The 12,233-nt window shown below is 39.7% G+C and overlaps 1 protein-coding gene across 4 annotated transcripts in view; it reads left to right on the top strand.

Moving 5' to 3' along the window:
* Positions 1-12,233, top strand: part of LOC117994665 (UBX domain-containing protein 4) — a 137,170-nt gene that overhangs the window by 8,042 nt on the left and 116,895 nt on the right. For 3 of the 4 annotated variants that reach the window (XM_069507959.1, XM_069507960.1, XM_034982620.2), the window contains 4 exons: positions 3,029-3,156; positions 4,576-4,744; positions 5,709-5,946; positions 6,998-8,653. In XM_069507959.1, coding sequence (XP_069364060.1) covers positions 3,029-3,156; positions 4,576-4,744; positions 5,709-5,946; positions 6,998-7,001 — 539 coding nt within the window. In that variant the 3' untranslated portion in view covers positions 7,002-8,653. Of the gene's footprint in view, positions 1-3,028; positions 3,157-4,575; positions 4,745-5,708; positions 5,947-6,997; positions 8,654-12,233 lie in introns of those variants that run through there. The other variant, XR_011238287.1, reaches the window with a different exon arrangement.

Here is a 12,233-nt window from a genome sequence, read left to right as displayed (position 1 = left end):
ATATTGATGGGTTTGCCTAGATACTGTAGTGCCTCGAGTATGTTTGCCGAATCGAGAGTGCCTGATTTTTATCTACACTAATCTACACTAATATTATAAAGAGGAAAACTTTGTTTGTATGTTTGTTTGTTTGTACTGAATAGGCTCAAAAACTACTGGACCGATTTTAAAAATTCTTTCACCATTCGAAAGCTACATTATCCACGAGTAACATAGGCTATATTTTATTTTGGAAAAAAATAGGGTTCCGTAAGATATTTAGGTTTTTCGGACACAAGGTGTAAAAAATCAACCAGAAAAGTTACTTATTTTGCGTACGCTGCCTAAACTATAAAAGATAGAACCATAAAATGTTCTAATTAATTGTAGATCTTATAAATATCTACAAAAAAGTCCGCGACACACTATACCCATCTATGTCGAGTGAGGCACAGCAACCATTTTTTTATTTAAAAATCTTGAATTTTTTTTGGACTACATTTAAACGCGTTTATTTTACTCATGCTATTAATCCTTATCAAAATAAATGATTTCATCACTAAGAACAGTTTATGGAGATAATATTTGGTCTTTGAATGATTAAAATTGGACGTTTGGTTTTGAAGTTATGGCGAAATTAAAATATTACGATTTCTGCTGCACGGCCCGATGTCGTTAAGTTTGTTTGTAGGGGGTAATCTTTAGAACTACTGAACCGATTTTAAAAATTCTTTCACCAGTAGAAAGCTACATTATTCCTGAGTGACATAGGCTATACGGGATCTTTAAAAACCTAAATCTACGCGGGCGAAGCCGCGGGGATCAGCTAGTGCGGTAATAAAGAAAAGAGTGGCTGCCTTCTGGGAGAGACTCCGGGCATCTCAGAACAGTTTTTTTTTTTTTTTTTTTCTTTTTTTTATTTATTCTACAGATGGTTTGTGACGGAATGCCTAGCAATATTTTTACATATTGGCTATCTGTGCATCGTAATAGATAAAATAAGAAATAGAAATAGATTTGTTGACGAGAACGCCTGTGAAGAGTTTTTTAACATTCACAGTTAGTTTATAAGTTTGTATGTACATGTAGTTCATTTTACTTTATTTTATTTTAATTTATATAATGGTATATTTTATTTTATGAATAATATGTATACTGGGTTCTTTGCCTTTAATAAAAATCTTTATTATTATTATTATTATTAGCCATGTTACTGGGGTGCACCGGCCCGAATACTGCTCTCTCCCTCATGATGAACCCATTTCTGGCTCATTGCAGAGCACGGGTCTCCTCTCAGAGTAAGAAGGGTTTTGGCCATAGTCTACCACGCTGGCCATGTGAGGATTGGTAGACTTCACACACCTTTGAGAACATTATGGAGAACTCTCAGGCATGCAGGTTTCCTCATGATGTTTTCCTTCACCGTTAAAGCAAGTGATATTTAATTCCTTTAAACGCACATAACTCCGAAAAGTTGGAGGTGCGTGCCCGGGATCGAACCCCCGACCTCCGATTAGAAGGTGGATGTCTTAACCGCTAAGCTATCACAGCTTACTCCCTCGGATGCATCCAAAAGGGACCAGCAGCACCCAGGCACACTGCGAGGTTACCTGGCTGCCACCCCACGCTTCTCCTACCTTTTTTTTTTTTTTTTTTTTAACGTGGGGAAGTCCTCATGGATACCACCGCGCTCGGGGAGGTGCGGTGGTTATGTCGGACTCTTACCGACTAAAACCCCACGGTGTTCTGTCTCATCCGTTGTTGCTAGGCACAGGGACACGAATGTATTCGACTGCAACCTAGCTAACGGCTCCCGCCAAAGCAGGCCTAGCTCTGGGACTTAATGGGGTCCCCAACTCAGTTTTAGGCTCGCCGGGGACAAGGGCTTGCCTTCCAACTCAAGGACCTATATTCTCCCGCGGGCAACAGACTCCCCGTGTCTATTACCCGGAGGTCCTATTCAAGGGGGCAAGCGACGGTCATGCGCAGCTCGCCTGCGCCCGATTCTCCTGCGGCGCATGGGATGAGAGTTCTCGGCTTCCTCTCTTACCCTCTCCGCTGCCTCCTTCTGCGTCATTACTTCCTCGCTGAAGGAGACCATCGCTTTCCAAGCCCTCTCACTGTCCACCATGGATCTGGCCACGATGGGCAAAGAAAGGTCCTGCCCCATAACTTCCACCAGCGACTTGCGTGGCTCCTCCCATGCCGGCACTCAGCCAGTGTATGCTGTGCTGTGTCTGAAGCACTACCGCAATGGTGGCAATCCTCTCTGGGACGCTTCTCCTACCTAGACCAACCGCAACCATCCATCCATTAAAACCTAAATCCATGAGGGCAAGTGGCGGCAAAAAAGCTAGTGAAATGTGTTTTAGGGTTCCGTACCTCAAAAAGAAAAACGGAACCCTTATAGGATCACTTTATTGTCTGTCTGTATGTCAGTCTGTCAAGAAACTTAATTTACATAATACATTACATTTACATAATAATACATTAATGAATTTTTTCAACTTAGACATTTTTAAATTTTGAATTTTACCATAGACAAAGACAACGTGCGTCAAATTACTTATAGTTATTGTTTTACTACTAATTGTTTACTACTAATTGTTTAAAAACATTTCTACTGGACAATTTTATGTAATAACATCTCGTTGTAAAATGTTTCCACAAATAAAGAATCTTTGAATCTTTGAACTTACAGGGTACTTCCCGTTGACCTAGAATCGTGAAATTTGGCACTTAGGTAGGTCTTATAGCTGACATTTGGGGAAAAATCTGAAAACCGTGAATTTGTGGTTATCACACAAAAAAAAATTAATTGTGGTCATAAACTAATAATTAGTATTTTCAATTTTCGAAGTAAGACAACTATATCAAGTGGGGGTATCATATGAAAGGGCTTCACTTTTGCATTCTAAAACAGATTTTTATTTATTTTTATGTATCAAAGTTTCCGATGTATCGTGCAAAATATCGAAAAAGTACGACTGTAGTACGGAACCCTCGGTGCGCGAGCCTGACTCGCACTTGGCCGGTTTTATTTTTCCAGGTGTAGGTGATGCCTCGGGCCGTGCTAGGGTCCAGTTCAAGTTGCCGGACGGCGCGGCGCACACCGCCCACTTTGATGTCACCGCCACTTTGGGAGACGTGCAGAGATATGTCGCTGATAACTTACAGGTGATCTTCCTTTCAAACAACTTTTTTAACCGACTTCAAAAAAAGGAGGTTCTCAATTCGTCGGAATCTTTTTTTTTTTTTTTATGTATGTTCCCCGATTACTCGAAAACGCCTGGACCGATTTTGAAAATTCTTTTTTTGTTTGAAAGGGTATACTTCAAAGTTGGTCCCATTTCAATTTGGTGAAGATCTGATGAACATCTTCGAAGATAGATACTGGAACTCCTCAACGGATAAGAGTAAATTGCTCGCGATCAGTGTAATAGCTTAGTAAACAATAGATTTTTAACCTCATAGCATAATTCCATGGGGCCACTAAAAATTGTGAAATAAAATAAAATTACAAAAAAAATAAAAACCGACTTCGTTACACAAACACTAAAAATTGAAAAATAATTTAATTTATTACCGAATATATTATGTATACAAGAGTTAATATAGTTCCATAATAATATTTTTTGGGGTCGGTGCCAATGAGGTGCCATTGTGGAGTCTCATAAAAATATGAAGTCTAGACGATTCGCGCAGCTAAAGCTAATTGGCACCGGCACCAAAAAGTATTATTATGGAACTATATTAACTCTTGTATACACAATATATTCGGTAATAAATTAAATTATTTTTCAATTTTTAGTGTTTGTGTATCGAAGTCGGTTTTTATTTTTTTTGTAATTAGACTTATTGCTTAACTGCTAAGTTTTATCCATACTAATATTATAAACGCGAAAGTGTGTCTGTCTGTCTGTCTGCTAGCTTTTCACGGCCCAACAGTTCAACACACAACACACAGTTAAACACAGCATGCTTAGGGAGTGACAAGTTATCCTACATTTCCTACAACTAAGTAACAAAATTAAAAATACAACGACATTTTTGACGACGACGAAGTATAGTATCAGAAAGTATGTTATTACGTTACATATCTACTCGCGTGGTATTAAGTGAAGATGCAGCGGAAGGGATGTGTTTTGAGCTGTTTGTGGTATGGCCCAAGTTAAGAGCGCATATAAAACGACGACCTCCCTGGCGCAGTGGTGAGCGCTGTGGTCTTAATAGTGGGAGGTCCCGGGTTCGATTCCTGGCAGGGGTTTGGAATTTTATAATTACTAAATTTCTGGTCTGGTCTGGTGGGAGGCTTCGGCCGTGGCTAGTTACCACCCTACCGGCAAAGCCGTGCCGCCAAGCGATTTAGCGTTCCGGTACGATGCCGTGTAGAAACCAAAGGGGTATGGGTTTAATAAAAACTGTCATACCCCTTCCAGGTTAGCCCGCTATCATCTTAGACTGCATCATCACTTACCACCAGATGAGATTGCGGTCAAGGGCTAACATGTATCTGAATAAAAAAATAAAAAAAAACCTTTTCATATTGGACGGCACTCGTTTGCTAAAAATTACACATGCTCCTTTCTTTCTCAGATGTCAAGATCCTCCTTCTCCCTCTGGACGGCGTTCCCGCGCCGCGAGTTGACCGAAACTGATGCAACTCTGCTAGAACTGCAGCTCGTGCCGTCTGCTGCTTTGTTGGTGCTGCAACGACGGGCCGACGTTGTCGCCGCCAATCCTAATACGTTCGCTTCTATTATCAGTAAGTAATTATATAATAGGCTACTTGACAATTTTTTTAAGTTGGTCTTAAATGGTTAATATTTGTCCTATTATATCAAAAAAATTAACACTATATTTTTTTGCGCCCTAAAAACCGTAAAACTTTAATTTAAAAAAATATTTTTCTTAGACAGGTGAATGCATGACGTCAGAGCACAGATAATCTATCGGCCAAACATGGCCGACAGTGTTTTCACCTGTCTAAGAAAAATATTTTTTTAAATTAAAGTTTTACGGTTTTTAGGGCGCAAAAAATATAGTGTTAATTTTTTGATATAATAGGACAAATATTAACCATTTAAGACCAACTTAAAAAAATTGTCAAGTAGCCTATTAAACTAGCTTATGCTCGCGACTTCGTCCGCGTGGACTACACAAACTTCAAACACCTATTTCACCCCTTTAGGGGTTGAATTTTCAAAAATCCTTTCTTAGCGGATGCCTACGTCGTAATAGCTAACTGCATGCCAAATTTCAGCCCGATCCGTCCAGTAGTTTGAGCTGTGCGTTGATAGATCAGTCAGTCAGTCAGTCAGTCACCTTTTCTTTTTATATATTTAGAAGACAGGTACAATACGCGGTCAAAAGTGAAGAACATCGGCCTTTAGAATGAAATTTCATCTTTGTAGAGCGTTGTCTCTGTCACTCATACCCCTAGTCTATGTCCTTCCCCGGGATGTAAGCTAACTCTGTACCAAATTTCATCAACATCGGCTAAACTGTTGGGCCGTGAAAAGCTAGCAGACAGACATACAGACAGACAGACACACTTTCGCATTTATAATAGTGATATAAAGATTTTTTTTAAATAATATCTGTCCCGGCTGTACTCACGTGGTTCAGTCGACGTTAGCCCGACTAGTTTCGAACCCGGGACAGATATTATTTAGAATGGAAATCACTCACGGTAGTTTAAACGCTAAGTTTTTTTTTTTTTTTCGCAGCCTTCTTCACACAACTCTTCACCTCCATCGTGGTAGACCCATCCTACCAGCTGTACACCTGGCTCCGCAGCCGCCTGTTCCCCTCGCCCTCGAACAGACCCGCAACCCCCAACCCCCCCGCCAACCCCCCCACCAACCCCGGGGGGCCCAGACGCCGGGGGAATTTCCACAGAGTGACGGCGGATAGAGCGGACGATGATGATAACAACACGTGGAACGGCAATTCTACGCAACAGATGTACGTATGTTTGTTCATATGCCCGTGATACACATGTGACATGCCAGTTAATGGCATGCTAGGTGCTGGCAAACTGGCATGCCAGCTACTAGCAGAATGCCAGTGCATGATACACATGCTAGTTAATGGCATGCTAGGTGCTGGTAAGCTGGCATGCCAGCTACTAGCAGAATGCCAGTGCATGATACACATGCTAGTTAATGGCATGCTAGGTGCTGGTAAGCTGGCATGCCAGCTACTAGCAGAATGCCAGTGCATGATACACATGCTAGTTAATGGCATGCTAGGTGCTGGTAAGCTGGCATGCCAGCTACTAGCAGAATGCTAGTGCATGATACACATGCTAGTTAATGGCATGCTAGGTGCTGGTAAGCTGGCATGCCAGCTACTAGCAGAATGCTAGTGCATGATACACATGCTAGTTAATGGCATGCTAGGTGCTGGCAAACTGGCATGCCAGCTACTAGCAGAATGCCAGTGCGTGATACACATGCTTGTAACTGGTATGCCAGTTAAGGCATTGGTCGATTTATTATAAAAAATAAATAAATAATATAAAAATCCTTTAATTCGACCATAAAACACGATCATAATTTGTTAGTAAATAACACACACCTTAAAAACTAATGTTAGTAATCTTATAACTATTTACCTAATCCTAATACTATATCTAGGACAGGCTTGATTAGTCAGCACGTGCACCATATGACAATGGTTCAGGTACTGACAATCAAACCTGTCAGCAAATGCCCTCAGGATGCCACTGAGGCTAGCTCGTGCCCTGCGCACCAGGGATGTGCACCGTTTACGCATGGTCGTGCAGAAACAATCCACATGCGCATCCGCGAACATACCCGACGCGCTACAGTAACGAGGTAGACCCATTAGCATCCTGAATACATTGTTGAACTGAACACGCAGGGCATTTTACTGTTTCTGCGTGTAGTCCACCTACAGGCTGCTCGTGTAAAAAGAAGTGCAGTAAGCTCTAAAGAGCGTTACATAGTAAAAGATACATAGACAATAATATAATATCTATATTTTTTTTCAGGTAAATACTGTCATCCCATATCGGCGAAAGGAGTGGATGCAAAACATTGATGTATAGGCTAGATAATAAAATACACCTACCACTATTTGTATTTGTTAAACTTAAAATATGTTATTTTTGGCTATTTGAAGCAATTTTTTTAGTTGATCTATACCCTATCCGCCGAAAGAAGTTAGTATAGCGCTCTGTCTGTTACGTAGTCCCATACAAATGATGGATGCAAAAATCTCAGTGGGCGCTAACCATTTTGAGTCACCAACCAATCACAAACGAAACTATGTTGTCTTATTTGAATTTCGAATGTTTTTTTTAATGTACTAGTGTAACCATATGTAACATTCTACTGGCGTGGTCATTTCTATTTTTTTTTTAAGTTATATAGTTTAACCACATGTTTTACACGCCACATATAAATGTGTGAAACCATTATTAAACTTTGGTTTGACATTTTTATTTTATTTTTATTTATATTTAGTAACAATAAATTTTATTTGTTACTCACATTTGACAAAATAAAAATCATTTCATTTCATTTCAAAACATGTTTGCGATTGATATTTTTGCCTCTATCATTTGTATGGGACTACGTGACAGAGAGAGTGCTATACTAACTTCTTTCCGCGGATAGGGTATACAATAAAGTGTAAAAAAAAAAGATTAATGTATAAAATTAGATGATACCCGCGACTTCGTCCGCGTGGATTTAGGTTTTTGAAAATCCTGTGGGAACTCTTCAATTTTCCGGGATAAAAGTAGCCTATGTCCTTCCCCAGGATGCAAGCTATCTCTGTAAATCGGTTGAACGGTTAAGCCGTGAAAAGCTAGCAGACAGACAGACACACTTTCACATTTATAATATTAGTATGGATTAACAATTATTTGCTTGGATAAAAGTCTAAATTGAATTTTGTTTGAGTTAAATTTTCAAATCGAAAATGTTACTCGAGATTTTCATTAAAATGGACTTTTGGTTCACTTAATTAATAACTGATTTTGAACTTTAAAAAAAAAGTAAAATAATTTAATTCTTAATACTTAATATCAATTAATAAATAAATAATAATATCATATTGAATTAAACGGAATATTCTGTGATAATATCTATTATATTCAATAATTTAATACTGAAATAACCGTTGCCTGTATAGTCTGCGACAGCTTGAGATGGCAATTGGGGTGGGGGGACGCCCCGCACACCCGCGCTCGCCCGCACCGGGTTAGTTTGAGGGCTGTGCGGGGTGTTCCCTCCCCGATTGCCATCTCAACCTGTCGCGTACTAAACATACATTGGGGCCGATTCTCTTGTACACAATCTCTAAACTAAACTTTACTAACAGGTCTAAATCTAGTGCTATCCTTTTCCGCAAGCAACATTATGAAAGGGATAGCAATAGATTTAGACGTGCCATTTTAGTTTAGTTTAGAGATTGTGTACAAAGGAATTAGTCACATTTTTTTTTGTAAAAGTGCTATTATTATAAATTATAACTAATTATATAATTATTATAAAAAGTTGTTATAGTTATTTCGGCATTTATATTTTCAATTATTATTTTGGTCGCTCGGAAGTACAGTTTTCTAGAATAGTTATAAACGGTTAGGTTTCTAATTGTGATTGATTATTTATAAATTAAATGATTAAAGAAATAAAGGTTATTTGTATGAAAAAAGGTTTTTTTTAAAGACTCATGAATGATAAGATTAGATCGAATGTTTTGATGACCTCCCTGGTGCTATGGTGAGCGCTTTGATCTTGTAAGTGGCAGATTCCGGGTTCGATACCCGGCGTAGGTAATTTAGAAATCTATAAAATATAAATAGTCGTGATAGGGCGAACGTGACTTTTTTTTAATATCTCATGGGAGCATATTTGTGTCCCTTTCGGCATCCCCAAAATCAAAACCAGGCACTCAGAAATTGATAAAGCGCGAGCGAAACGAGCGCGAAGTTTTTTACAATATTGCCCATGGGAGGTACCCCCCAAATCAAATCTAGGTAAGGATTCGTAATATGGCGCTCGCCTTGCTCCCCCTAGAACTCTGCGGCGGGTGCACCGCACCATTTGAACCACGGATAAAGACGGCCCTGCAAGGAAGTAATAAGTTTCTATAAAGCATTTTCCCCGTTCATTAGCATCGTTCAACGCGCTTTTGGACAATAATGCTCAATGGGACCCATTTAATGATGAGTCTATAATACTGTAGGGCGATTGTCTAAAACCTGCATCAATCATTATTACTATCTCAATTGTTCTGATGGGCTGAATTTGTACGATTCTTGTTGCAACATGGCCAATAGTGAGCGAGCATTAACCAATCAGAGATGATTGCGATCGTGACATTGTAGCTGTCAAACAATCGCGGTAGAGCCACTGGTTCGGGAGTTACTGAAGTACGCTGAGAGCATTACATGAATATGTCATTCAATGTTCTCAGCGTACATATTCAAAATCCTTTGATTTTTTATCGTTTTGTATTTTATGTCTTTTTTCTTGTACCTTTATTTGTATTTAAATTTATTATTAATTATCTAGTTAGTGTAAGTGGCACTGCCGTTCTAATAAGATGTAAAAAATAAAATAAATAAATAAATAATATTACATTAGATAGATGATGATAGATGCCTAACTATAGCAATTATCTATGAATGAACAACCGGAACAACCTACGTTTAGCTAATCGTATGTGTAGTGAAAGTGTGGGCATTATTTACCGACGTAGCGTGTAGGAAATGTACGCTCCACTGATCTTATTGTTATCTAATCACTGTTCACTGAATTGCTGAATTCGGGACTTATTCCGGCGCAAAGTTGCCTGTCTATCGGTATTTTACAGGATATATTTCGGAGAGTGTGCCGAAGAACTTTTCAACCTTTTTTTTTTTTTAAATAGATATAGCGAGCAAACGAGCAGGCGGGTCCACCTGATGTTAAGGGATTACCGCCGCCCAAGAACATTTGCAACACCAGAGGAACCGCCGATGCGTTGCCGGCCTTTTAGGAATTTGTTGGTCCGCCCCTTGAGTAACCCCATGTTATAATCTAGTGGGAACACCGCCGATGGGAGTTGGTTCCACAGTTTGCACGTGCGTGGAAAGAAGGATCTGGCGCAGCGGACGGTCGAAGTGCACCAGACACCCAGGTGGTGAGGGTGAAATTCTTTACGGTGTCGTGCGGTGCGGTTGTAGCAAAAAGAGGGTGGAATGAGGTCAAAAAGCTCTTCAGAGCACTCCCCATTATACAGGCGATAGAACACGCATAGAGAGCTAACGTCTCTGCGGTGCTCCAGGCTTTCTAACGAGCCGGTTAGTTCGGGATCGTCCACAAGTCGAACAGCCCGCCTTTGGATCCGATCAAATGGAAGGAGTTGGTAATGGGGTGCTCCAGCCCAAAGGTGGGTAAACCTAGTTCCTCCTTCACCTTTCTACTATCGTATCGCAAGGCATCGCCAAGGTCTTCACCCGTACGAAGCGATATGCCTCCTCATTTCTAATTCGAACCGCTAAGGTTTGGAACACCCTTCCAGCATCAGTTTTCCCCTCCAATTATAATATGGGTACCTTCAAGTCAAGAGTGAATAGGCATCTTCTAGGCAAGCCAGCTCCATGGCTGCATCATCACTTGCCAGCAGGTCTGATTGCAGCCAAGCGCTAGTCTATAAATTAAAAAAACCTGCCAAGTGCGAGTCAGGCTCGCACACTGAGGGTTCCGTACTACAGTCGTATTTTTTAGACATTTTGCACGATAATTCAAAAACTATAATGCATAAAAATAAATAAAAATCTGTTTTAGAATGCACAGGTAAAGCCCTTTCATATGATACCCCACTTGATATAGTTATCCTACTTCGAATATTGAAAATACTAATTATTAGTTCATGACCACAATTTAATTTTTTTTGTGTGATGTAACCCTAAATTCACGGTTTTCAGATTTTTCCCCTAAAGCCAGCTATAAGACCCACCTACCTGCCAAACTTCATGATTCTAGGTCAACGGGAAGTACCCTGTAGGTTTCTTGACAGGCAGACAGACAGACAACAAAGTGATCCTATAAGGGTTCCGGTTTTCCTTTTGAGGTACGGAACCCTAAAAAATGTATGCGGCGCTTCATATATTATACAGGATGGAAAAAAATTATGGGCCCTCCAGGGAATTACTAAAACCGTAAGTTACATCGATATAATATGTTGAAAATATTTTTTATTCAACTAAACTTTTACAAGCACTTTTGAATCGTCGGATGCATCTACCACTGGTTCGGAATGCCTTTCCTACCGAGAAGAACCAACAAGAAACTCGGCGATTGCTCTTTTCAAAAATTTGATATACAAGATTATGCCATGTATAAAAAGTATTTACAGTCCTGTGCGTTGCTGGAACGAGCTTTAGGTCAAATCCACGCTCTTTTATCATTTAGATAATCTTCAATTGTGTAATATGCTTTTTTCAGGAGCATACTTTTAATAGATTTTTGAAACTTGTGTAAAGGCAAGTCCAAAATAGTTTGCGGGATTTTATTATAAAAGGCAAGATGTTATGGTCAAGCGAACAAAACTTTTCACGGTTTAGAAACCAAAAAAATCAGCGCCACCTCTTAGATACTAATGAACAACCCGTTTGAAATTCAGACGTCATTGGTGCATAATTAACAATAGCTTATGCTCGCGACTTCGTCCGCGTAGACTACACAAATTTCAAACCCCTATTTCACCCCCTTATGGGTTGAATTTTCAAAAATCCTTTCTTAGCGGATCCGTAGTCCCTACGTCATAAAAGCTGCTATCTGCATGCCAAATTTCAGACCGATCGGTCCAGTCGTTTGAGCTGTGCGTTGATAGATCAGTCAGTTAGTCAGTCAGTCAGTCACCTTTTCCTTTTATATATTTAGATTTACGCACCAATGAGTCGGTGCCATTTTGTTTGTTCAATAACCCTGTCAATACGAAATAATATTTAAATTATAAGTCAATGGTAGGTAAGTTATCTTTTAGACTTTATCTTTATTGACTGTATTGATTAGTGGAATAAAATAGCGAGTGTTAATATTATAAATACTATCTGTCCCGGCTTACTCACGTGTGTAGTCGACGTTAGCCCGACTAGTTTCGAACCCATACGGGGTCCTTGAAAAAGGACCCCGTATGGGTCCTTAAAAGTGTTAATATTTTTTGGTTCTGAATTGGTTCGATTCCCGGGTGAGACAAGCGAAGTTTAGAAAATGTTTGAATGCAGTTTT

The sequence above is a fragment of the Maniola hyperantus genome, chromosome 27 (assembly GCF_902806685.2).
Source record: "Maniola hyperantus chromosome 27, iAphHyp1.2, whole genome shotgun sequence".
Classification (NCBI taxonomy): domain Eukaryota; kingdom Metazoa; phylum Arthropoda; class Insecta; order Lepidoptera; family Nymphalidae; genus Maniola; species Maniola hyperantus.
This window is presented reverse-complemented; position numbering and strand designations above follow the sequence as displayed.